The 27,437-nt window shown below is 38.6% G+C and overlaps 1 protein-coding gene across 7 annotated transcripts; it reads right to left on the bottom strand.

Moving 5' to 3' along the window:
• Window positions 1–8,886: 8,886 nt before the first annotated feature.
• C4H3orf33 (chromosome 4 C3orf33 homolog) lies at window positions 8,887–27,032 on the bottom strand. 7 transcript variants are annotated; one of them, XM_060011258.1, is made up of 6 exons: window positions 26,841–27,011; window positions 24,957–25,016; window positions 20,416–20,493; window positions 17,351–17,498; window positions 12,074–12,234; window positions 8,887–9,784 (listed from the first exon to the last, which is right to left on the bottom strand). In XM_060011258.1, the coding sequence occupies exons 1-6, from the start codon at window positions 26,952–26,954 to the stop codon at window positions 9,383–9,385; spliced, it is 963 nt and encodes a 320-aa protein (XP_059867241.1). In that variant the 5' UTR covers window positions 26,955–27,011; the 3' UTR covers window positions 8,887–9,382. The 7 variants fall into 7 exon arrangements, with proteins under 7 accessions (XP_059867241.1, XP_059867242.1, XP_059867243.1 ...); XM_060011259.1 differs by having other exon boundaries at window positions 8,888–9,784; window positions 26,812–26,972; XM_060011260.1 differs by having other exon boundaries at window positions 8,889–9,784; window positions 26,815–26,972.
• Between the last annotated feature and the right edge of the window lie 405 nt (window positions 27,033–27,437).

The following is a 27,437-nucleotide window of genomic DNA, read 5'->3' as shown; positions in this document are numbered from 1 at the left end:
GAGGAGTTACTGCTCTTTCAACACATATGTCTTAAGCACTTGCCATGTACCAGGCACTGCTTAAGTCTTAGCTGGAATATAGATAGTACTCCTGAAATACAGAGCAGTAGCTGTCCTTGTGGCTTATTTAGATAAAAATCCCAAATCAAACTAGCTTGAGGGAAAAAGGCAACGTGCTGACTCCTACCTTAAGACAAGAGAAAGGATAAGGGCTTCAGTAATGACTGGATCCAGGCATTCAGAGTCATCATCACACTCATTCTCACTTTTGCTCCTACTCTTTTTCTCTCTCTGCTTTTTTTCAGTATTTTGATCGTATTCTCTCTTACTACACACTAGCGTCCTCTACAGGCTGGTGGGGATGGAGCATGACCAGGGACAGCTCCAGACTTCAATGGTCTCAGCTAATGATCACAGAGGAAGAGAGGCCTTCTTGCTTTTACCATCTGTAAATAAGATTGAAAGGGGGGCTTCCCTGGTGGCACAATGGTTAAGAATCCACCTGCCAACGCAGGAGACACGGGTTTGAGCGCTGGTCCGGGAAGATCCCACATGACACCGAGAAACTAAGCCTGTGCACCACAACTACTGAGCCCGTGTGCCACAACTACTGAGCCCGTGTGCCACGACTACTGAAGCCTGCCCGCCTAGAGCCCGTGCTCCCAACAAAAGAATCCACTGCAATGAGAAGCCCGAGCACTGCAACAAAGAGTAGCCCCCGCTCACAACTAGAAAAAAGCCTGCATGCCGCATCGAAGACCCAATGCAGCCAAAAATAAATAGACAAATAAATAAATTTATAAAAGAAAAAAGATTGAAAGGGATTCTAATGGACCTGGTTCAAGTCACGTGTCCATCCCTAGGTCAATTAATGTGGTCAGCAACAAACAGAGTATATATGTGACCAGTTCCTGATTATATACCCACCCCTACAGGCAGGAAGGTGGGATACTATGAGTAGCAGCCCCACCAGACTTGGTGGAGTCAGGGAGGATTTGCTCACCATAGTAAGGGGGTTGCTCTTCCCAAATGAGGATAGGAAGGGAATCTGGCAGATGAAAAAAGCAGGTGTTCCCTGCAGTGCCCTCTTCTGAATGTGCCACTAAAGAAAGACAGGAACACCTTTTGTACAGATTCATATGTGTATGACAGAGAGAAAAATGAGAAGAGAAACTTCCTGAGTCCATCAGGAAGGATGGGGGGTAGGGGACTAGACCAGTGTAAGTGCCACCAATCTTTCCCTCCCCCGCTGGAGAGTCATGTGTCCACACATGTGGCCAACCGTCATGCTGAGATGGAAATGGAGAGAAAGCAACATAAGCAAAATGGATGATCTTGGGAAGAGTTGCCTGGGTTTATGTTTTTTACTTTTTATCATGGAAATTTTCACACATACACAAAAGTAGAATAGTATAATGAAGCTCTATGTATTACTCAGTTTCAACAATTATAAATACTTTGCCAATCTTTTATCTATTCAGGAATGTGGGAAATCCACTGGAATACTTAAATTCATAATGGAAGAAATGCATGCCTCCAAAATAACTAAACTGAATAAGACCAGTACATGTGAAGCTTCTTAGCAAAGTGTCTGGTACAAAATGAGCTCTCAAAAATGTCGGTTATCTTTACTGCTATTATTGGCAACCTGTTTCAAGCTTTTAAATGCTAGCAAAGTCTACACATTGAAATGCACTTGGCCTACAAAAGAAAAAAAATTTTAAGGCCAAACTCTTTACCAATAGAAAATAAATAACATTTTTAAATGATCCATTTTTAAATAGGCTATTCATATGCTTTTTTCTAAAAAGTCTTTATAATTGTTTCCCCTTTTATATGGAAATGTCAAAAATATTACAAGCAAATGCAATTTTCACCTTACAAATAAGGAGAAAATATAGGTTAAACTGTTTGTCAAGATCAGGAATGAGTTTGGAATTGATATCCAAATTCAGTTGTGGCTGCCTAAGTTCTTCAATTCAACTAAGATTTTCTTATACACCAGTTATACATCTCGAGAGAGTTTCAGTTCCCAGCATAGAATGAATACTTTAAAAGGCAGAAAGTATGCTAATTAAAGTGAACTTTTCCCATTTTCTATTTTGTCCCAACTTATTTCATTGTTTTTTCCCAACTTATTTCGTTGTTTTTTTCTCTTGGGGGTTGGGGGAGGGAATGAAGTATTTTATAGGAAACAATAGTGTCAGAGAAGGACACAGCCCCTTTTCCTTCCTCCTGAGAGCTTCACAACTCAGCTCTGTGTGTTTTGTTTCCAAGAAGACCTCCCACAGAGCCAATATCTACAACTTTCAAGATGGCCAGAGCCTGAGGGTCAGGACAGGCATATAACTGAAGTTTCCTACAGCTTCCTACAGCATAGGAAATAATATTAAAACTTTGAGATTACATGTTCCCATTACGGAATATACTGGGTTTCTCCCTCCTGTACCACACCATTAGAAATTCCTGCAGAATCCCATAATATAATCAAAAGAAAAATGAATCTTCTTAAACTAACTGCAGACCAGTCATCTAATACAGCAATCATTTTTATAGACATTGAACAAAAGTTTAGACAAATGAGCAAACTGTATTGCAGAGAGAAAATGTAGAAAGAAACTGGTAAGACAATATAAATTCTAAAAGCTGGGGGCTGGACGAGGCAATTTACACCCTGAGGAACATTCTATTTGGAACCCTAATGAGGCATGTACTCTCTATTACTAACACTTGTTTATTTAAACCAGACAACAAGTGGTTAGGTTTTCCCATACAAACACAGTGAAAGGGAAAACTGCATTTTAAAAACCATATGTTACTTTTTGTTTTATTTGCATATTTAAACTAAATATATACTTAGGGGGCTTGATTTGTCCAAAATAAATATCATGTTCAAATTTGACAAGTTTAAAAAATGTTCTTTCAGACTATTTAAGGCAAATTAATCTTCTTGGTGTAGGATCATGAGATGTATAGGGGAAAATTAGACTGGGAAAATAGGTTTTGGTCAAACCGAGAAGGCAATGCTGTAATGGTCCACTTCATTCCTTATTTGATTCCTCTATTTAACAAATATTTATAGAGTTCCCCAGTGAGCAAGAAACTGAGCTAAATGCTGTGGAGGGAGTGGAAATGATCCAAAATTTATAAGGTATCATTTGAGTAACAGGACCCACTATACCTTGGATGTGAAAGAAGACAGGCAGATCTGCACATAATGTGTCAAGGGCTAAAATAGATATGTGTAGTGTTGTTGAAGAACAGAAGAGGGCGCTAATTACTCAATTTCATTGATGGTTAAAGTCTCTACAAGATGTGTTTTGATAACCAAAACAAACGACCCCAGTGAACTCAATTTTTGTAAAACCTCATTTCTGTCTGAATTAGCTGTGGTCCTAACTTTAGTTACATAAATCTGTTGATTAGGCGTCTTCAAAACAGTGTGTGGAGAATGACAGCTTCTGTCGTGACTTTCAGTAACCCAAATATTTTTGTATTCCAAGCCAGTACACACATTCAAATATATTTGTAACAAAAAAATGTAACAAACCAACACTTATCTTTGCTATGTGCAATGCACTCTTATATATTATCTTCTGTTCTTTTATCTTTTTTAATTGCTAGTGGCAACCCAATAAATTGATTCTCCATCTCACTAGTTCATGGCCTACAGCTCACTAGTTCATGGCCTACAGCTGAAAAACACGGTTCCAACATGTCCTTTAAAAGTGAAAAGGAGGCAAAGCAGTAGTGTTCAGTACACTGATAGATATCAAAGCCATACAGAATTAAATCTCTGGGAGAAAAGAAAAAAGGCATGTGATTGCTCAACCCTTTGGCCATGAACCCACATCAACAGAAAGGGGCTTCTAAAGTTGCCCAGCCCTCCAAGGGTGGGTCCTCCCCAATGCCTACTTGTGAAGAGGCTATGGAAGATAAGGGCAATCTTCCGGATAGCAGAACTGGGCACCCAGAATGACTGAGAAATTCACACACTGCCAGGGCTGGGAGTCATGATTATCACTGTCCAGCAGGGTGAGACATATGCTATAAACCACTGACATTCTATTTTCCCTCCAGGTTGTAGATTGGATGCACTGACATTTGGCCTTAGGCTTCCAGATCATGAGGAACTACCTCGGGACCTAAGCAAAAGGAATTCGTACCAGTCAGAGATTCCAAACTAGGGTATGGACTTACTTCCTAAATGAACTCACCTTCTTTCCTGAGGAATACTGAACCCTAGAATCATCAGTATCTTAATCAAATTCTTTTCATCACAGTTTGCAAAACTTCAAAATATCTAGCTAATTAATGGCATTATTGATACACTGTTTTCCAACTCTGATACCATTTTTTTCCATTCTAATATTTGTTTGATATTTTGACATAATTTGAATAGAAGTTAAACGAGTGAGCTCAACAACCATCTTGAAATAGAAATATGGTTCATTTTTAAGCTTTTTTTACTATTTTACTTTTAAATTTCTGTTAACATTTTAATTTTTAATCCTGGGTTTCTTTATTTTCTTCACTCTTTTCATAAATTTGCATTACTTTCTTCCTGCGATTTGCCTTCAATGAAATCGCTACTTTGGTAATGGCATTAGAAAAGTTCCAAACCAATGGTGGGGTTTGGGACATGCTACCCCCAAATATGGCACTTTATTATATTGAATATTTAAGCTGAAGGAGTTTGAGAAAACAGCAGAAGGAGGAAGTTCACTCTGACCTCCTCCTTCCCTCACACTTCTTCCCTGAAACAGGCCATAAAATCCTCACATGAGAAGTGCTGGAGGAAAGGAGCATCCTTATCTCCAAAGACAAAGGGATACCGAGAGGAATGCTAACAAACAGGGCTTGCTAAATTTCCCCCAGTTTACAATTACCTCAGACTCCTTTCCCTATCATATTCCTCCATGACTGTGTTCTCCTCACCAAGCCTACCATAAAGTACTCAGGTCTAACTATTTCTTTGAGTCTTTATTTCCTTATGAAGGCTCTTGTGTCATATAAAACGTGTATTAAATAAATATGTGTGCTTTTCTCCTGTTACTCTTTGTCACTTTAATTTTCAAACCCAGCCAGGGACGCTCAGAAGGTCAAGGAAAACTTTTCCCTCCTCACATCACAAAAAAGAGCCAGAAAATCATCTCCACCCCAGCTACCCAGCAGCAGTTGCTTCTCCTTAGTATGTCTGCCATCTTTTTTAATGGTGACTTAAGCAATAATGACTCTGTTGGTGCCTTGAACTTCTGAAATGCTGCTGTTTCTTGGCTTTTAGAAATATGCTGTCTCTTTATGAAAAGTCACTGTCTTCAAATCAATGCCATATGCAACCACTGAATTTTAGGACAGATGGTCAACAACATGCCCCTTGACAGCACATGGAATTACATTTCTCCAGGGAGAGACTCATATCTCAAAGATGTAAACTTCACCTTGGTGAGGAATCAAATGATGCTGGAGACCCTTCCACACTGTTAGAGGGAATGTAAATTGGTACAGCCACTATGGAGAACAGTATGGAGGCTCCTAAAAAGCTAAAACTAGAACTACCATATGATACTGCAATCCCACTCCATGGCATATACCCAGACAAAACTATTACAATTCGAAAAGATACATGCACCCCAATGTTCACTGCAGCACTATTTACAAAAGCCAAGACATGGAAACAACCTAAATGTCCATCGACAGATGAATGGATAAATAAGATGTGGTACATATATACACAATGGAATACTACTCAGCCATAAAAAAGAATGAAATAATGCCACATGCAGCAACATGGGTGGACCTAGAGATTATCACACTAAGTGAAGTCAGACAGAGAAAGACAAATATCATATGGTATCACTTATATGTAGAATCTGAAGAAGAAAAAAGACATACAAATGATGCTAGAGAAATCCAGAAGAGGATACAACTCTTGGCACACCACTGCCTGCCTGCTTCAGACGTAGTTCACTCTCCTAAAGCAGGTTTTGCAAGTATACCAGCTTGGTATGAGGTACTGACTGGGATCTTTACCATGCTCGGAGTTACCACATATGAGAGACAGCAAAACTGTTGGGATCAGTGGCCCTCATTTTTCTTTGACTCCAGTTTTTAAAAGATGGCATTTCAGGCAGCAGATTCCCCAGGCTTTCCCAGGGGTGAGAAAGGTCAAGCCAATTTAGAAGGTTCCATGACCAGGAGATATAAGAGGTCTTGGAGTAAGGAGGAGTTGGGCAGTTAGTTTGTCAGGCAGCAACCATCCCTGCCCTCTCCTATTTACATAGGGGAGAAAGACTTGACATTAGCACTGCACTCTCCTTTCTACAAGACTGAAGGTGCCAAGTATCCTGTTTCCACTAAGTTTGGAAATAGTGATTATCTCTTTCCTGACATTTACTAAGCCACTGGACCTCATTTTCCTAAGGAGAAAGAAGCATGATAAAAAGTGGGAAGCAAAAGAGGAAATGCCTGGTGGTCAGTTTGTGACTACAGGAGTTTCCTATAAGTTGGGCTGACATCATAGAAAGTGGCAGGAATGATCAGGCTTGCTAGTACACTCCCCAACATACACAGTGAGTGGAGTAACTAAGCCCAGTCACCTACCACAAGCAAACTCAAGTGTCCTTCCCATCCCAGATGATGAGAATCCAGCAGTCAAAGGCTGTGGACTAGACTGCTTTGGGAGTCGAGCAGGTGGGGAAAGAAGAGTTAAGAATCTCCCAAGCCTGAGGACTATGATAGCGAGCCTATGGAGCCCTCACTGAACAGTAATTGTCCCATGTGCTAGAGAAGAGCCAGTATTTGTCCATCTGTCTCATGGATGGAACTAACAGAAACACCAACACAACAAACAGAAAGCAACATGTAAGGAGCCCTTAGTTGTCTGTTTTCTTCCTTTGGATGTGGCTGGAATATGCTTTTAGCTGCCAGTAAGGACAGTGCTGAATGATATACGTATGGGCATAGTTTTCACTCTTCTCCCAAGTTTTGTTCACCATTAATTATGATAAAGCTGGTATTGCTGTCAACATGGCATATATAAGAAGTATGATTGAAAAATGAAAAACAAATAAAACCCCAAAAAGGAAATGTGGTTCTAAGACAAAATAGATTTGAAAGGGCCATAAAAATTCAACCTTTTAGAAATACAATAAGAACTAAACTCATTTGATAGAAATATATTTAAAAAGTAAAGGGTTCTAAATACCCAAGATACCAAAAAGAAAAAAGGTCAAGGAGAAAACGGTGGTCATAGACCCTGTTACTTTGAAGATAAGAGACTAAGAAGTAGTAAATCCTCTATTTGAAAAAGGTAAAGAACCTGGGCTTTAGTCAAAAATTCAGCCTAAAAGGCCTTTTCCACTTTTTTCAGATGGCCCTGTTATAACCAGCTCCAGTGACAAAGATCTAGCCTCTCTGTAATTATCTAGTTCACCTTGCCCTTGGACCATCAAACAAACTGGTCTAATCAGGGTTCCCTACTATGTCTTCAAGGGAAAGATTAGACCAGGTCACCTAGTCCCCAGAAAGACCTGCACCAGCCCCACATTCACACAGCTTAACTGGAAAGACAAAAATGCACTGGCAGAGCTGGTAGAGGCCATCAGTGATAACTGTGATGAGATCTGACATCATTCGGAGGCAAACTGAGAAAAAAAAAAAAGGCTCAAGAGCTTGCCACAAAACTAGTTTAACATCCTTAAATAAAAATCTTGTTAAAATCTCTAAATAAAAATAAAACATCCTCTTAAAACAAAACAAAAAGCTATTGAGGCACTAGACCCAGGGAATAGAAACTACCACATAACTTCCTATCCTACCCCAAAGATGATGAAATAAAGTCACACACACAAAAAGTATCTTTGGAAGATTTGAGACCTCACTAAAAATTAATGTTGTTTAATTAGAAAATGTTGAGAAATCTACTTTGCAATGTTTTAAATAGGAAAGCAACAGTTTCCTGTTTTAATCAGGTAGCAGCAGTAAACTTTTCATTCTATATTACTGATTCTGACAGGAGTCAACTATTTAGACCAGATGATACCTCTGACTTTGGTCAGTGTCACAAATCATTAAGAAAAACTTCTGGAGGGTCTTCCCTGATGGTCCAGTGGTAAAGAATCTGCCTTCCAATGCAGGGGACACAGGTTCGATCCCTGGTCAGGGAACTAAGATCCCAAATGCTGCAGGGGAACTAAGCTCACACGCCACAACTACTGACCCCACGCACCTCAACTAGAGAGAAGCCTGCACACTGCAAGAAAGAGCCCGTGTGCTGCAACTAAGACCCGACACAGCCATAAATAAATAAATAAATAAATAAAATAATTATAAAAAAAGAAAAACTTCTGGAGACATTGTGGGTGGATTATTGCTGGTGTTGTGAAAAAAGCTTATACTGTCAGGAGGATTTTGCAGCAAGTATGTGTGTATATCGCATCCTCAAACCAACTAAAACTGGCTTTAAAAATAAAGAAATTTACTATCTTGCATCGTAAGAAATTGGGAAGCAAGAGGGTTCAAGCCCTTAGGGTCTCGACAATGTCAGAAGGCATCCCTATTCTTTTTATCCTGTGTGCTGCCATCCTCGGCTCATTCATGATTTTGTCCTCAGGATTATCCCCCTCATCTAACAACAGGTAGAAATAAGCCACTCTTTTTTTTTTTTTTTTTTTTTGCCGTACGCGGGCCTCTCACTGTTATGGCCTCTCCCGTTGCGGAGCACAGGCTCCGGACGCGCAGGCTCAGCGGCCATGGCTCACGGGCCCAGCCGCTCCGCGGCATGTGGGATCTTCCCGGACCGGGGCACGAACACGTGTCCCCTGCATCGTCAGGCGGACTCTCAACCACTGAGCCACCAGGGAAGCCCATGTCACTCTTTACTAGTAGAAAATGGTCTAAGTGACCTTCTCTTGTAGCTCTGCCTCAAATTCACAAGCAGTTATAAAGTAGTGGAGAGAAAAGAGCAGCCTCAGACATGATGCATAAAGAGTCCCTTTATTATAAGTAATCAAAAGTAAACAAATACTCTCTTTAAACAAAAGTTAAATACGGCTGCCCAAAATGACTAAAATAATACAATGGCCAATAGTTAAACTCTCTCTTCATATATTATCACTACATGTATATCGCCCTCAACCTGATAACTTTTTACAGAGCGTTTCATTTTTCCTAAAAGGATATTACATTAATCACAATTTATTTAAATTATTCTGATATTACATTTATAAGAATCATCTCTTAAATATTTAAATACATTAGAATGCAACTTTGATCATTTGGGGAAATTTCCCATTTCAACTCAATGAAAAATATTCATTATATTTATCCATTATATTTTATTCTTTTGGGAGTAAGTCACCTCCAGATCTCTTGGAATATTTCATCCTTTTCTACGAAAGTGTATGCGACTCAGAAGTTCTCTGAACTTCAGTATTAAGGAGTAGTTATTCATGTTTTCTTTCCATGTTTCATAAGTCCTTCTAAATTTGTCATAATAACTTTCTTTTTTCAAGTTGAAATCTGATCCAATTTTTTTTAAATAACTGTCTTTTTTCCATATTTCTCTCCAGGAGCCTTTGAATTTTTCCAAATAACTTTCTTTTTCAGATTCTTCCTTCCATATTCCTTCTCCTTTTTTTAAGGCTATTAATTCAGCTTTAAGTAAGTTTCTGTGAATTCTCCAATAGATTTTAGAATCATAATTTAGCCCTTTAACGAGAACAGTTTTGCCAAGGCCTCTTCTCAAAATTTCTTCATTCAGACTCACACTAAAATATCTACCCTTGAATAAAAAAATAACACAAGCCAATTATTTAATAAAGTTACTAGCATACCTGTAACACTTCATTTACTTTACAATCAGTCATTCTGCAACTTGAGTCCTCCAAATAAAAGTCAAAAATATAAATGCAAAAGGGTCCTTAAGAGCTTAAAACAGTTAATGCTAAATCCAAGAATTTCATTAGTAGAAGAGACCATTGCTCAAAGACAATTCACTCTTTTATAACATATAGTTCTCCACAGGCTCACTGGTCTCCTACCCAAAAATGTGCAGAAGTAATAAAGCACGAAAAGGGTTTTTTGGTTTTATTGTTGTTGTTTGGAGGGGAAATGGAGCACACACCAGATAGGTAAAATGACAGGAGGCCATAGCAAAAGAGAAACCAAAGAAAAGTAACGAAACTAAAAAGTAGACAAATGCAAAATGAAATGAATCATCACTGAACTGTTAATTTAGGTTCAGAAGTCCAGTGTTTGAGGAAGGCACTGGCATGTAAATACATTTTTAAAAGATGTCCCATAAAATAATGAACATAAAAATAGTCCTGGCCCTTGAATCTTCACCCTTCAGGAAATTTCATTCATACCTCACTGCCTAATGAAACCAGATAAATGGGATTTTTTTTTTTTCTCGCTAATTTACAGTGTAAAGGAGATCCTGCTTAGCTATTTCCATAGTCCTTGTGGGATTTTAACTTAACAAGGTTAATTTTAACAAAGTATTAGTAATTTTATAGCTTCATTAGACAAGTAATTCACAGTTAAATTTTTTTAATGTGAAAACTAAAAATTTAAAGTAGGAAACATTTCCTAAGACTATATAAAGGAATAAAGTAACCTTTTGTTCCTTTAAATGCAGTAACTTTTGGTACATGATGATAAGCGGCTAAGAAATACAGTTTTAAAGGGATTATCATATTTGTCTCAATGTTTTAAATTTAATGAGCTGAACCAAAATAAAAATAATTAAAATTCAACCTCACACTACAGTAAAATTCAACAGAAGTAAATTACCGAAATTGCATAAAACATAATTTGGTCACCTTCTAGGAAAGAGTATAAGGTAAAGACAGATAAGGTAAAGTGTGGGCTCAGAAGCCAGGAAGAGCTGGGCTTGAATACCGGTTCTTCTACTTGGTTACCCGGAGTCCCCCCTGTAAAAGGGAATAAAATGATTCCATAGCGGGGTTTTGAGGATAAATAATATATACTCCTCAACTGAAAAGAGAAGTTAATATTTTCGTAAGGCCTTTGGGATCTTTTATATACTTCTGTATTATCAACTTAGTCAAGTGTAAGATGCTTCAACCAATCAGTATTGGATAATTCTTATTTTGAAAGAACTGAATGTGATCTGGACATGCAAAAATTAATGGATTTCACTAGGTGTTCTCTTAATAATTCACAAAGCTTTAATAATTAAAATAGTTATAATTCTAATCATTTTAATGTGATTTATTTTTCTCTTCAGATTATTCTTGTTTGTTACATAATAAGGAACTTTAAAAGTAAGAAAAATTACCCTAATCCTGTTATAATAACATTTCAACTATTTTATTTTTCCATGTTCTTTTTTCAGTAATCGTCCACCAAAAGAAATTTGGAAGAAGGCACATCGAAGGACTCAAGACAGTGACAGGGCAACAGTAATGAAGCTCTCAGGCATCCACAGTTACAGAATGGCTAATGGCCAGTCATAAAGGTAAGGAAACTCTGAGGCAATGTCTTCAGATGACTGACTACTGATCATGAATAGTATTTAAATAGGCTCAATTTAAATATGCCCAGTAGTATTAAATATGCTCAATGTTTTTAGAGTTCAAAGACTTATATGTTAAGGCATACCTATCTACAAGGTATTGGACCAGAATGAGCAATATTTACCTTCAGAAAACACCCTTGCTCTTTGCAATTTTCAGTTGACAAGTCGCACTCAACAAGTGGTTTATAATAACAAGTGTGATATAATGTCCATAAATAAATGTATAAGATACTCCTTAAACTGGCAATGTCCAGAGTCAATAATAATTCAAAGTTTTTTAACTTTTTTAAAATTTTCTATTTTTTTCTATAATAAACATATAAACACAATTTTTTCTATAATAAACAAATTTTATAGCAAAATTTATATATGAAACATCTAGTTCTCTATACATAATCACTGTGAGTCATACTTTAAAAAGACAAAAAAATTCAGTCTCATTATATATTCAAGGCTCTGATTAATGACGAGTTTATGTATTAAATAATAAGAATAAAATATTGCTAGTTATTTCTTCACACTACTTACCTTATTCACTAAAAGGTAGCAAAAGAGTGCTGAATTCTCCTTTCCAAGAAGTTGGAACCATACTACTTGGGAAGGTTTTAGCTCTTTTTGTAACCACACCTTCCCAGTTTCAGTGAGTTCTACTCCAGCCAACTTAACCAGCAAAGCACCACACGGCTCTTCTAAAAGGGTTAGGTAGAAGAGAGTTTTAGCTTTAATACCACGTTGCAAAAGCAAATTCCAAAGTCATTTGGGCTCCAAAAAACAACTGGATATATTATGTTTATTTATAAATACCCAGACTATCTAGATATAGATCCATTCATTTCTATAGTCAACCTGTCTTTTAAAACAATACAAGTATGTAACAGATGGAAATTTCAAAAACTCATTTCAGTAAGATCCAGAACAGGATGTGGGGTTTAACCAATTTACCTTTTTTAAAAAAATCTGAAAAAAAAAAAAAAAAAAAAAAAAATCTGCCAGATTTGGGCTTCCCTGGTGGCTCAGTGGTTGGGAGTCCGCCTGCCGACGCAGGGGACGCGGGTTCGTGCCCCGGTCTGGGAAGATCCCACGTGCCGCGTAGCGGCTGGGCCCGTGGGACGTGGACGCTGGGCCTGCGCGTCCGGAGCCTGTGCTCCGCGGCGGGAGAGCCCACAGCAGTGAGAGGCCCGCGTACCGCAAAAAAAAAAAAAAAAAAAAAAATCTGCCAGATTTATTTCTCTGCACACATACACGTAATGCTACAAGATATGTCGTTCAATAATATAAGCTCCTACGACCAATAGGACTGTATAAACTGCGTTTTCACTTAATGTACTGAGGATATTTTCCCATCTCAATAAATATTGATTAATATCAACATTATTTTTTTTAATATACATTTTACAAAACTGACTTCCAGACAGGATTTTATCAATTTATTACCCAAGTAACATAGTGATAAGAAAGTCTGGGCAAACTCTTGATAAAATTTTAACCAATTAAACTTTAATAACAGGATTTTATTGCAGAAAAAGTTTATAACTTTCCATAAAGGATAATGGCTGACAAAAAAAAACTTAATGACTTTTTTTTGAAAGAAATTATACATTTAACATATGTTAAACTCTTATACAAGTAGCTGAAAGTATAAAGTTAAGTTCATTTAATTACTAGGGAAAAAGTAATACTTGAGTTCAGGAAGATATCCTAGAAGTTTGCCACAATATTATTTGATGATAGAAAAACATTTTCTTTAGGGCATGAGTTCTTGAAACCTGTCCTAGAGTTTCAGTTAGATAAGTATCAAAAGGTGTAAGTAGGATTATGTCCTTAGAAAAATCTGTGGCAGAGTAAATACACAAATTAGATTAAGGCAGAACATATAATAAAGACTAGATGAATTTAAATCATTGGTACGTAATGAGTTAAGGGAAGCTTGAAGATTCTGCGGTCTCTCTTCAATCCTTTAATGCTGCCATCAACACCAGCTGTCTTCCAATAAAACATCCTCTAGTCTTTAAGGCCAAAATTTTGGGGACCAAAAACATGAATCTAAGTCAACACTATCAACCTGAAGTATTAATGTCCTAATTCTTCACTTCACAAAAGGTCATTGGGATTCCTTTAAAATTAGCAATTCCCCATTAAGCATTTAAAATATGATGCGGCCAATAAAAATTTAAAAATAAATCTTCCAAGAACTAATCTACTGAATAAGGTTAGTTATATACATCATATATTTTTGCCCAAACAGTTGAGATTTTTTTGAAAAAGGAGATGCAACTTTTAATGCTTATGATGTCTAATTTTAGCTTTATGTGAATCCCTCTATCTTACCAGCTCTTCAACAAATCTTTTATGCACATATTTTAAAAAAGCCTAATTCATACTGTATTGGATGACACAGATGATGCCAAAGGTTATAAGGGGACAGCAACATGGGCTCCAGTGGAAGAGCCCAAGAGCAGGACTTGGGTTTTGCAGAATGAACAGAGAGGCAGGAGGAGGAAGAGGAAGTGAGTATATCAAGTAAGGGAAAGACCATGGGAACCTGGAAAAAACGGCAGACGTAAGATGAATATGGAAGCAAATCACCACTAAGGAGTTTGCTATATTTCTGTTCCATCAGATGGGTCGGAAACTTCATAACTAAATATTCTTAAGGTTTTTATAAAGGTAGTACATGATAGAAAAACAACTGATTTATACGCTCAATTTAGAAAACATTATAAGTGAATTCATGACAATGGACAATTTCACGAGACAGGAGTATCACATACGTCAAAAAGACTATTTTTTACCATCCCCGGATAGAAGCAGCTTTGAGTAATATCCTCATTAGACTGTAGGTTTTGTGACTACTGTAGGATCACATCCATTGTTTGCCACTATATACTGAGACTGTGACAAAACAGCAGGCATTCAGTAAACATTTATTGAAGAAATGAAGTGTCCTAAGAGTTCCGCTTCATAAAAATTTTCAGCTCTGTGTGTGTTTGCCTCCTCATCATACACACCAAAGATAAGAGCATGGAAGGAAGGGATATTACAGAATAGTCATGAGGAAGGAGTCTTGGAAATATTATAATTCTCTTCTTTGATGGTGGTGGAAACCATAAGCCAAAACTAGAAATAGAACACAAGCTCTCCATGCCAATACACATTCTACTACACCACACAGACTCTACTCTGATGTAGTTTTCTGAGCTAAATCTTTTTGGTTAGAATGGCCTTAACTTGGGGAGCCTGAATCCTAGCCTTCCTTACAGTAAAATCAAAAGTCCATCCCTGGGACCTCCCTGGTGGCGCCGTGGTTAAGAATCCTCCTGCCAATGCAGGGGACACGGGTTCGATCCCTGGCCCAGGAAGATCCCACATGCCGCAGAGCAACTAAGCCCATGCACCACAACTACTGAGCCTGCGCACCACAACTACTGAAGCCCGCACTCCCCAGAGCCCACGTGCTGCAACTATTGAGCCCATGCACCACAGCTACTGAAGCCCACATGCTCTAGGGCCAACATGCCACAACTTCTGAGCCCATGTGCTGCAACTACTGAAGCCTGCGCACCTCGAGCCTGTGCTCCGCAACAAGAGAAGCCACCGCAATGAGAAGCCCGCGTACCGCAACGAAGAGTAGCCCCTGTGTGCAGCAACAAAGACCAACGCAGCCAAAAAAATAAATTAATTAAAAAAATTTAAAAAAATAAAAGTCCATCTCTATCTTACAGGCCAGGTAGTAAAAATAGTGAAAGGAACATAAGGAGCTTTCAATTAACAGCTATTTTTAAATGAAAAAGATTATGCTGTAACATCTTATTATATCAGTCAAAATAGTGCTTGGAAAGCAACCTTCTAGTTCTACAACCATTTTATAAGTAAACAGGTTTAACAAATGAAAATGCAAAATGATCTCTTTAACATCAACAATTTATGTCAGTTACAAAAAGTATTAACACTACCGTTACATTTGTACTGGTTATCATCTGTTGGGACGAATAAGACATGTCTGTTTCTTTAACTTTTGCATCTGTATACATAAAGTTGTGGACTGGGTAGCAGAAAATCTGTTTTCTACCTTTGATTTCATCAACTGTTAGGTAGATGGCTTCATACATGGCCTTTAACTTCTATAGAAAATATTTAAATAAGTGGGGGAGAAAAGTAAGTTTCCTTTCAGCTCTAAAATTTTGATTGTTTGTACCAACTTGATAAACATTTTTATTTGATGTGAAACCCATTAATAACAATATGTGTATATGGCAATTAGAGTGCTGTGGCATTGCTCGACTTCTGGGGCAGATTCCCACTGAATACCATCCCTGAAGTTGTGCGATGTACAGCCTGGACAATCACAAGTGATGACCTTGCTGTCTAAGCACTAAAGAATCATCACTATTTCAGACAGGAGAGATTTAAATTATTGTAGCATTATTACAACAACTGAGAAGGTAGAGGACTTATGAAGTATAAACCATGCTTAGAGCTGAAATGGCCATTAAATGGCCATTAAATGGCCAAATAAACATCTCAGGTATCTTTCTTTAGGGAAAAATACTGTTTGATTTGTTAAAGAAGTCAATCATTTCAGGTATGTCTGGGGAAAAAAAATTAATCTTATTCCTTTGCAGCCCTATCTAATTGAACAGAGTGATATTCATTCATCTGAGGCTAAAGAAATAAGAATCCCTTTCTTCAAAACAGTAAAATAATATTAAGAAGATCTTTAAATATAACTCAGTTAATTCATTTGACAAATTTTGCCAAGTCTCTGCTGGCTAACAATTATTTTTCTAGGGACTGTGAATAATGAGATAGATAAGAAAAGTTCCCTGCCCACCAGGGGCTCACAGTTTAATAGAAGAATATAAACCTAGATATATAATTACAGGAAAATGTGTTTCAGTACTTTAATTGCAGTGTGTATAAATTGCTTGGGGGACAGGAAAGAAAGAGGCTAATTCTGCTTGGGAGTTAAGGAGAGCTTCACAGAAGAGCTGACATTTGAGCTAGATCCTAAAGAATCCACAGGAGCCAAGTCACTCTGGGCAAAGAACTATGCCCAGGGCATGAGAACACATGGAAGCAGCAGGCATGTCTGTGTGGCTGGGGGCTTTGCCATGAAGCAGGGAGAAATGGGAATTGCAGCAGCAAAGCTATGGACTCTGCCCAGCTCTCCAGCCTCCTTTGGTGTCTCTTGTCCCCTTCTTCCCTATGCCCTGGCCAGACGAGCCTTCACGTGCTTACCAAAAGAGCCAACTCATCCCCACACATATTCTTCCTAGCCAGCCCCCTCCCATTCTTCGGGTATCTGATTAAATAGCAACTCCTCAGTGAGGCCTTCTCTGACTACTATATATGTAGGTTCGCCCTTCATACAACCTCCTATAATTCTCATCCTATACCCTGACCCTCTTCTTCAGCGCTCTCAGGACAATTTTTCATTTGTCTGTTGCCCATCTTCCACCTGTACTATAAGCTCCAAGGGGTAGAGTGGTCTTGTTTATTTCACTCCCCACGTACGGCTAGCATAGGACCTAGAACATAACATGTGCTCAATATTTGTGGAATAAATGCTTGAATGCCTGAATGAACCACTGAGTGGTTGAATGAGAAAAGGAGGGAAGGAAGAAAAGAAATCTAGAGCCAAATTAAATAGTTCTTGTATGTAAGTCAAGAATTTGGACTTTCCCTCATAGACAATGGAAAGTTACTAAAAATTAAAATGACTTTTTTTTGCTATTTTTAAAATAACTTCTAGTAAAGGAACATTAAAATAGTTATTTAGTGTTATTATTTTTGCACCTTACTTACTTCTCCATGAAGATATAATAGGTAAAGTAATGGGAATATGTTCAATCTCTAAACCATTCTCGGTTATTCGGCGTAGTCGTCCTCGTAGTTTAACATTCCTTCTTATAAATTCTACTGGAATATCTGAAGGACTTGTGAATTTTGATGTCTGTTGATTTACAAGGAGAAAAATATAACATTTTACTACCATTTTCATATTAAAATTAAGCATGTCAAATTCTCTAAACATTTTAAAGAAGATATAACCACTGGAAATTTTTAATTTGGTTCTTAATTTTATATTAAAATTTTAATAAGATTTAACACAAAGTGTTTATGGGAACATTATTTAGAAATATTTAGTCATTATTTTACTATTTCAAGCTACTCTATAGAGAACATTAAACAGACTCCTAATTTCTAAAAGCCTACATCCTCGAAATATGACACAATCCATCAAAAAGCAGTGAGTCTAAACATGGTACCACACAAATCTGGCTAAAGAGTCACTATCCTACACTATAGATGTACCATCTATTCATGCAGGTACTGCTGGGAGAACCTAACCAAAACTGAGGCAAGTTAAATTTGACTACTAATCAACAAGGTTTTTTCCCTTGTTTTTTATCTCATAGGAGAAAAAGGCCCCTCCCAAAAGGCCAACATTAGGAATTTATTTAAATACCTAACACCTTGGAGTTAGTCAACATTTTATACCTGTGTCTTCCATATTAACAGTACTATAGAGATAACCTTAACTCATAATCATGGCTGGGTGAGAACCTCATACAGGCAGAAGGATAGTAAGATAGATACTATCTTACTTCCTAAGATAGTGAAGTTGGTCTAAACATTAAAAAAAATTTTTTTCAAACAATACAAAAAATATTGTAGCAGACAAATCCAGAATGTGGAACGTTAAAAATGGGATAAATGACTTGGTTACTCTAACAAATCAATGGCGTAAAGGGGAAAAAATGGGGGTGGGGTTCTAGACTGTTATAAAATAAATGAGTCATAAGAGATATAACAAACAAACGCAATATATGGACCATTTGAATCCTGATTCGAACAGATCATCTATTGAAAAAAGACACCACTGAGACAATCAAGGAACTCTTAATATGGTCTGGGTATTAGATGATGCTAAGGGGTTATTAATTATCTTAGATGTGATAACGTTCTAGGACAGACGGACACTGTGAGTCTCCTGATGCGGCACAACAGGAAGCAGTATACACCGTCACCTTCTTGTTCACACTAAATCTACCAAGGAAACACAAATCTAGACTGTGGGACATTCTCTAAGACAAGTGGCTTGGGCTCTTCAAAAATGGCAGTGTCATGACAGACAAAAATTAAACATAAAGTGGGATAAAAGTCTAGATTAAAGGAGACTAAAGAGACATGACAACTAAATACAGTGTGTGATCCTGGGCTGAACCTTAGACTGGGGAAAAAACAGCTACAAAGGATATTTTCAGAAGATAAATATGAATATGAACTGGATTTTAGATATTACTGCAAAAATATTAAATTTATTAGCTGTGATATTAATGTGACTATGTAGGAAAATATCCCTGCTCTTAGGAAGTACACTATGAAGTCCTTATGGGACAAGTTCCATCATGTCTGCAACTTGCTTTCAAATGGTTTCACTGAGGGAGAGAGAGAAAGCACAACCATGGCAAAAATGTTAACAACTGGTGAATCTAGATAAAAAGGAGGTGACTGCTTTTTCTGGGGAAAACACTGTGAGGAAAAAGATTCTGAAGGTATGCATTGTCAGCATTCATTCAAGAATGTGGAATATGCAGAACATAAACAAAAGGGAAGAGAAATCCTAAATCAAACACACATGAAAAGTTTGAGTGAGTCACCTGACAGAAGTTGTCTATGAAAAGTTTATGGGAAAGACACAGAAATGTGGGCTAAACATCCACATAGATGGCTCCCAATATGGTTCTGTGACATCCCTAGGGTAGCACTGATGAGTTAATGTCAATGGGAGGGGAACTCTAGGAGTAAGCCACAGGGCTCTGACCTGGATCCTCTCCTGTTTAATACACTCACCAGTGACTTGAATGAGAGCGTAAGGATCGAACATCAGCAGGTCTGATGCTTGGAAGGGCATGAATACTAAGTCGGAGTTAGTATTTTAAAAGATCCTGACAGGGCTTCCCTGGTGGCGCAGTGGTTGAGAGTCCGCCTGCCGATGCAGGGGACATGGGTTTGTGCCCTGGTCCGGGAAGATCCCACATGCCGCTGAGCGGCTGGGCCCGTGAGCCATGGCCGCTGAGCCTGCGCATCTGGCGCCTGTGCTCTGCAACAGGAGAGGCCACAACAGTGAGAGGCCCCCGTACCGCAAAAAAAAAAAAAAAAAAAAAAGATCCTGACAATTAGAATGAATGGCTACAACATAAAAGTCTGCCCCTGTATCCTCCCAAACTAAAGGATAGAAGAGAATAAAGCAGCATATATGGAAAAGATTTACAGGTTTTAGTTAATTGTGAACTCAAGATGAGTGAAAATGTGACAAGGCTGCCAAAAACAAAAAGTGCAAACTCCCTCTCCTCTTTGCCCAGCCCCCCCACAACTCCCCTCTGCAAAGTTCCACCCAAAGCAACATTATTAGAAGCAGGATCCAGAAGAAGAGAGGTGAGGGAGCGAATACTCTAAATCAGGCTCTAAGTGGAATCTATCTGGCTGTTCTGGGTGTCATATTTCATAAAAGACTTCATCGAACTGGAACAAAGCCAGAAGAGGAGGAAAAAGATGGTAAAGAGCCTGGAAACTACATCACCTGAGAAAACCAAGAGTATTTTGCCCAAGGAAGCAAGACTTAGAAGGAGTAGAGAGGGACATTAAAGATGTCTTCAACTACTACAGGTCCATCCTTTAAATTCTGAGGTGTTTTCATTAAAGGATACACATAAAAGGGCAAAAGTGTGCCCTGATGTTTGGAGTTTTGGAAGTTATTAAGGAGCTAGGGGAGGAAATGGAAAAACGTAGAACCCAATGTTCTACTTTCACGAAGCTCACAGTCTATGTGAAGAACCTCTAAAGGCAGATCCCACTGCATCTACCTCATGATGGGAGGAATCCAATAATCCCTCAACAGCCAAAAGTTCAGTGCAGCATTTCTGTGACACAGAACGCATCATCTGGAAGAGGAAAAGACAATATGCATAAAACCAGAATACAACTATAGAGCAACACATGAATAGGTTTAATATAAAGTGTAAGTGCTAAAGGGTCAAAATGGAAAGGATAGGAACACCTGAGGAAGACATCTTTCAACAAAAAAATCCTGAGTTTGTGATAAACACAGCCTGCTCTCCGGAGCAGGCAGAAAGATGATCCCACTAACAAGGGTGCTATGCCCAAGCTTCAGAGGGTGAAGGGCAGTCCTAAAGGCAAACAGACAAAAGCTGGAAGCATCGCAGTGAAGAGAAAATAATAAGGGTTTTAAATTCAGGAAGATGTCATATGAAATCCAGTTCTGCCATGTACTAGCCGGATGATCTTGTCAGAGTTATTTCTCTGATCATCCATCTCCTCATCTATAAAAGTTAGGCATAAGAATACCTCTATCACAGAATTATTTTACCTATTAAATGAAATTATATATATAAAGGGCTCAGCACAGTACCAAACTTAATAATCTTTTTTATTTTTTAAATACGAAATTTGGAATTGTCAATCTGTAAGTGAAAGAATATGAGAAACTGATAAACTCTCAAAGGGAAGAAGAAGGAGAGAAAACCAGCAACCCAAAAAGAAAGCTGGAGAGGAATTATCAAGGCTCCTTGTGGCAAGATATCAATGCAACATCCATTCCCAAACCCATTCTCCCTTGCCAACATGCTCTGTATGGGGTGGAAAAGCCAAACGGCCACTTGCCCAGCCTACTTTCCCCAGCTAAAGGTGGCCATGTGATAAAAGGATGTGAGCAAAGGTCTACAGAGGGCTTCCAGGAACATTTTTGCTTTTTGCACAAAAGGAAAAGATGCGGCTTGCACCTTCCTTCCTTTTTCCTCTCCTCCTGCCTTGAGCAGCCTGCTATAGCAGCCATCTGTGCCATGAGGAAAGGCAAGGAAAATCAGACAGACCTAAATTCTATGTTACTGAGTCGGGGAAGCAATGCTAGCAGCCTCTAACCTCCAAACTTCTTGTGACATGAGAAAAATCAGCTTTTTAATTGGTTAAGCCACTGTTGATTGGGGTTTCTCTTATTTCTAGCTAAACATCTCCAACTGTTCTATAACAGAGTTTTTTATCTCCTAATGTTCCAATGTTCTTTTTCTCTTCCTTAGTCTGCTCTTCTCATCGCTGTTATCAAAAACCATAAAATCTAAGAAAAAGACACCAAACTTAAGTCTAAAATAAATAACGTCATAACTATATATATATATATATATATATATCATTGAATAACTTGCATAAGTCAATGACGTACCTAACATAAACAGGATTAGGACATGAAAGTCAATGAGAAAAAAAAAAAGAATTAAAGTCAGTGAGAATAAAAGTGAACATAATAAACAGTAACACACTCTGCTTTTTTTTTTTTTTGCGGTACGCGGGCCTCACTGTTGTGGCCTCTCTCGTTGCGAAGCACAGGCTCCGGACGCGCAGGCCCAGCGGCCACGTCCCATGGGCCCAGCCGCTCCGCGGCATGTGGGATCTTCCCGGACCAGGGCACGAACCCATGTCCCCTGCACCGGCAGGCGGACTCTCAACCACTGCGCCACCAGGGAAGTCCGTCACACGCTACTTTTAATATTACCAAACTGAAGTACTGAACTATATACTAAAAATAACGAAAAACTTACAATGATCTCTAATTGATTCATGTGTTTTTTTAAGGGCTAATAAGAGAAATGATCCCTCAGCACTATTTTCCCCTTAACTCTTAATCAGATAATTTAATATTTTGGCAATTTTGGAAACTTCAAAATACAGATATGTCATGGAATGTAGAGATATAAGAAAATGAAAAAAGTAGAACGAAAAGAACTAAAGTTTCAAAAGCTCCATTCTAGAAGAATATACATAGGCTAAAAATGAATGACTTACAAAATCATGGAGGTGTTATAAGAAAGAGCCTATTAAATATAAGGTTAAAAATGAGCTCAGGCCCCCCCACCCCAAAAAAGACAGCCCCTTCAATAAATGGTGCTGGGAAAACCGGACAGCTACATGTCAAAGAGTGAAACTGGACTACACTCCATGCACAAAAATAAATTCAAAATGGATTAAAGACTTAAACGTAAGGCCTGAAACCATAAACCTTCTAGAATAAAACACAGGCAGTATGCTCTTTGCCATCAGTCTTATTAGTACTTTTTTGGATATGCCTCCTCAGGCAAAGGAAACAAAAGTGAAAATAAACAAATCGGACATCAAACTAAAAAGCTTTTGCACAGTGAAGGAAACTGTCAACAAAACAAATAGGCAGCTTACTGAATTCGAGAAGATATTTACAAGTGATATATCCAATAAGAGCTTAATTTCCAAAATATACACAGAAGTTATACAATTCAGCATCAAAAAAACAAACAACCCAATTAAAATATGGGCAGAAGACCTAAAGATATATTTTTCCAAAGAAGGTATACAGATGGTCAACAGGCACACGAAAAGATGCTCGACATCACTAATCATCAGGGAAATGCAAATCAAAACCACAATGAGATATCACCTCACACTTGTCTGAATGGCTATTATCATAAAGACAACAAATAACAAGTGTTGGTGAGGATGTGGAGAAAAGGGAACCCTTGTGAACTGTTGGTGGGAATATAAATTGGTTTTGCCACTATGCAGAACAGTATGGAGGTTCCTCAAAAAATTAAAAATACAACTACCATATAATTGAGCAATTCCACTCCTGGGTATTTGTCCAAAGAAAACAAAAACACTGATTTGAAAAGATATATGTACTCACATGTTCACTGCAGCATCATTTACAGTGGCCAAGATATGGAAGCAACCTAAATGCCTATCGATAGATGAATGGATAAAGAAGATGTGGTATGTATATATACAATGGAATATTACTCAGCCATAAAAAGAATGGAATCTTGCCACTTGCAACAACATGGATGGATCTAGAGGGTATTATGCTAAATGAATAAGTCAGACAGAGAAAGACAAATACTGTATGATTTCACTTATACGTGGACTCTGAAACATAAATGAACAAATGCAACAAAACAGAAACACAGTCATACATACAGAGAACAAACAGGTGGTTGCCAGAGGGGAAGGGAGTGAGGGAAGGAAAGAAATAGGTAAGGGAGATAGGACTAGGAGATAAACTTCTAGTTACAAAATAAATGAGTCACAGGTATGACGTGTACAGCATGGGGAATTTAGTCAGTAATTATGCAATATCTTTGTATGGTGACATGGTAACTAGACTCGTGGTGATCATTTTGAAATGTATTGAAATATCAAATCACTACATTGTGTAACAGGAAGTAACCCAGTGTTGTAGGTCAATTTTACTTCAAAAACAAACTCATAGAAAAAGATCAGATTTGTGGTTAGGAGAGGTGGGTAACTTGGAAGGTACAAACTTCTAGTTATAAGATAAACAAATACTAGGGATGTAATGTTCAACATGATTAATATAATGAACACTGCTGTAAGTTATCTATGAAAGTGGTTGAGAGGAAATTCTAAGACTTCTCATCACAAGGAAAAAAAAATTTTTTCTATTTATTTAATTTTATATCTATATGAGATGATGGATGTTCACTAAATTTACTGTGGTGATCATTTCATGAGGTATGTAAGTCAAATCATTATGCTGTACATCTTAAACTTATACTTTCACTGTATGTCAATTACCTCTCAGTTTAAAAAGATGAGTGCAAGGCACTAAAACAAAAAGAAGGGAAAAGAGACAGAAGTTTTGAAATTGGTGTCTGGGTGAAAAGGCAACAGTTGGAAAAGATATAGTATGATAAAGTAATGGGGTGTAGTCAATGATAATACAAAACAATATAGAGATAAGTGTAGGAAATAAATATATATAGAAGCAATATATCCATCACAGTTGGATGACACATGACACTGACACTGAACATGACACTGAAATTACATCCTATGATAACAATAAAGTGTATTAAAAAAATACTTGTAAATCTTGAATTATCAAATGGATTTCCACAATGTCTATTATTAATACATTATTGAAAGGGCAAAAAAATACACTAAATGAAAGCATAAATTATTTAGTTCTAAGGGACATAATTCAACGGCGATTAAATTTAATACCACCATAGGAAACACTTTTGACTGTTTTCAACATCTGAAATGCAAATTTAGTGGTTACACCATTCTAGCAAATTAAATCCTTTTCAGATTCCTTTTTAAGCAGGAAGAAAAATGATTATGGAAATACAGGCTGTGCAATTACTTTCCATAAAATCCTGTGGATGTGTTACTTTTAAACCAACATCTTAAAATATGTTCATTGTTCTAAAATACTATTTAAAAGCTTCTAATATGAATAACAAAATGATACACTGCTTGAGATATCATCTTTCTCGTTTGAAGTGAGAAAAATTAACTGTCTGGTGCTTATCATAATGTCTCCTTCATTTTTTTAACTTACCAGTCGAACACTTCTTAGAAGTAACATTACTCCAGCTATGGCCATTACGGTGCTGATGTTCTGCAAAAAGAGATTTAATGATTAATCCTAATTATTATTCACAATAGTGAAAGTACTAATTAGAAGGCAGAAAAAAAAATCCTCTCTGTACCTAACTGCCCAAATAAGGCATATCCTTCAACTAAAGGTCCACTTCTTCCAAAAAAACTAACTGCCCACCCGCCCATTAATCTTCCCCTTTTTCTCCAACCAAACTGGCACACACAGTAATTATATACATAACATGGTACTGCTCTCTATTGATTGTATTGCTTTAACCATGAGTTCCCTGAATGCATGAATTAGTCTAATACTTACTTCTTCTGCAAGACCCACAGGAACTCCATAACCCTGAGTCTGCAGGCAGAATTTAAGTATCTGGTAGAAAACTTTATCACCAAAACCTTAAAATATAGCACTTGGGAAATACATGTTGCAAACAGTTGGGAAAAACTTAGCGATACCTTTGAAGTGCTTCGTTTAAACTGAAACAGACCTAAAGGAGTTTAATTAATTTAATAAGGATACTGTAATTCCCTCAACAGTGGTAATCTAACATGCTTTCCTTCAATAAATACAACTAAGCATATAAGAGATGAAGTTGAAAATATACACAAGGGTACATTCTGTGATTGGATTATTTGGAATGAACTATCCATGTGCTTGCTAACTTAACACTGTTTCCTCCCCAATACTGATGAGGTTATTTTTTAATTTGTAATAACCAACGCATCTCTTCCTGCTTAACTGGAAGAACCAAGGTCTTGTCAATTAACGTATATGTGTGTGCATATTCACATATATATATTGCATTAATGCTACAAATATTTATCTAGCACTTACTAAGTGGTATTTACTACTCTAAGGACTGAGCTGCACTGGTGAGTGAAAACAGACATGGTCCTGGCTCTTGTGCTGCTTGGCTGCAAAGTATTTGCAAAGCTGATGATCCTACTCAATTTCCCAGCAGAATTCAACAAAGTTAATCACTCCATCTGAACACATACTCTTCACTTGGCTTCCAGGACACCTGGTTTTCCTGATTTTCCTCCTCCTCCCTGTCTGTTCCTTCCTAGTCTTTGCTGACATCCTTTTCAGGCCCCAAATTCTAATGTTAGAGAGGCCCCCAGGTCTCAGTTCTAGGGCTTCTTCAGGAGCTTTTCTGACTGGCTCCAAGACGTCATCCAAGCTTTAAATACTACTCAAGGTTTATGCAGCCCATTCCCAAAGTTATATGCCCAGTTCTGATTTCCCTTCAATACATGACTCCTGTCTCCAGTTGCCTAGAACATCTACAGCTACGTTTAGAAGTCTAATGACCATCTTCAAGTTCACTCATCTCCATCTAGAGGTCTCATAGCATCCTCAAGTTCACACGTGCAAAAAGCTCCCTAGATTTCCCTAACAATTCATTTATCCCAACTCCTCTATATCAGCAATTTCCAACACCATTCACGAAGCAGGCAGCCCCCTTTATTCCTCTCTTTGTTAGAAAGAAAGGAATCACCACAATCCTCTCTTGCCTAGTCGCCGAAAGTGCAGCCTCCCTCCCCCCCGCCCCCGCCCTTTGTTGGAACTCCAATGGCCTCTCACTGCATTAAAGAAATGAACTCCTCCATTCTCCCCAGGCCTATGGAGTTACATGCCCTGCTTTGGTGTCTGCCCGGCCCTTCCCAACTGCCCCCGCGGCCCCGCACACGCTGCCCTGACCGGGCGGCCCCCGAGCTGCTCCCCCGCGGCCTTCCATGCCTCCCCGGCCCGGCGGGTCCGCTGCCCGGGCCTCCCCAGGACGCGTCTCCCTCAGGCCCGCGCCCACCACCTGCCCGGCCGGCGGGTCTGCGGTACCCGGACGAGACGCAGGTGGTCGTCTGCCCATTGCGAGATCCACGCCACCACATTGGGCGCCGCTCGGTCCCGGTCCGGCGGCGGGGTGCCGGTGGCCGCGGGCCTCCCCGCCATGTTCCCAGCCTCCCGCGAGCCCGCGCCGCCTCTTTGACCGGGCGACAGGGGGCGCCGCTCTCCGCGAGAGGGCGAACGTGTTCGCGTTCCTCCGGCTGGAGGGGAAGCCGTCCAAGCGGACCGCCGGGTCCCCTTCTCCGCAGCCTAGGAGTGGCCAGGGGCAGGCCTCCCAACCCATAATGAGATATCTTCACAGTGACCCCAGCATTTATGCAGGGTTTTCCCACAGCGCAGGAGCTCTCTGTGATACGGGGACAGGAGCTGCAGAATTCCTGGCCATGCTGATGGGAGATGATCACTTTCAACTCGCTTAACTCACATCTGTGGGTAGCATGTGCCACACAAGAAAGAAAACTGAAGTAGATCATTCCTTACACCTGCTACCAAATATAACAAGATGCGTATTTCTTATAGTTGAATTGTTGCTTCCTAAGCCAAATATGCTCTAAATCTTTGAACTGTTAATTGATTAAATGTAGGGAG

The sequence above is a fragment of the Delphinus delphis genome, chromosome 4 (genome assembly GCF_949987515.2).
Source record: "Delphinus delphis chromosome 4, mDelDel1.2, whole genome shotgun sequence".
Taxonomy (NCBI): Eukaryota; Metazoa; Chordata; class Mammalia; order Artiodactyla; family Delphinidae; genus Delphinus; species Delphinus delphis.
The sequence above is the reverse complement of the archived record's forward strand: the minus strand, read 5'-3'. Positions and strand labels throughout refer to the sequence as shown.

Excerpts from the sequence above, each read along its gene's own strand:
- C4H3orf33 (XM_060011258.1), bottom strand. The coding sequence starts at position 26,954 with ATGGCGGGGAGGCCCGCGGCCACCGGCACCCCGCCGCCGGACCGGGAC. Across the intron at positions 12,235-17,350 it reads TATTATATCTTCATGGAGAA|AAGAGCCGTGTGGTGCTTTG; the intron begins GTAAGTAAGGTG and ends TAACCCTTTTAG. Across the intron at positions 9,785-12,073 it reads GCTACCTTTTAGTGAATAAG|GGTAGATATTTTAGTGTGAG; the intron begins GTAAGTAGTGTG and ends TTTTTATTCAAG.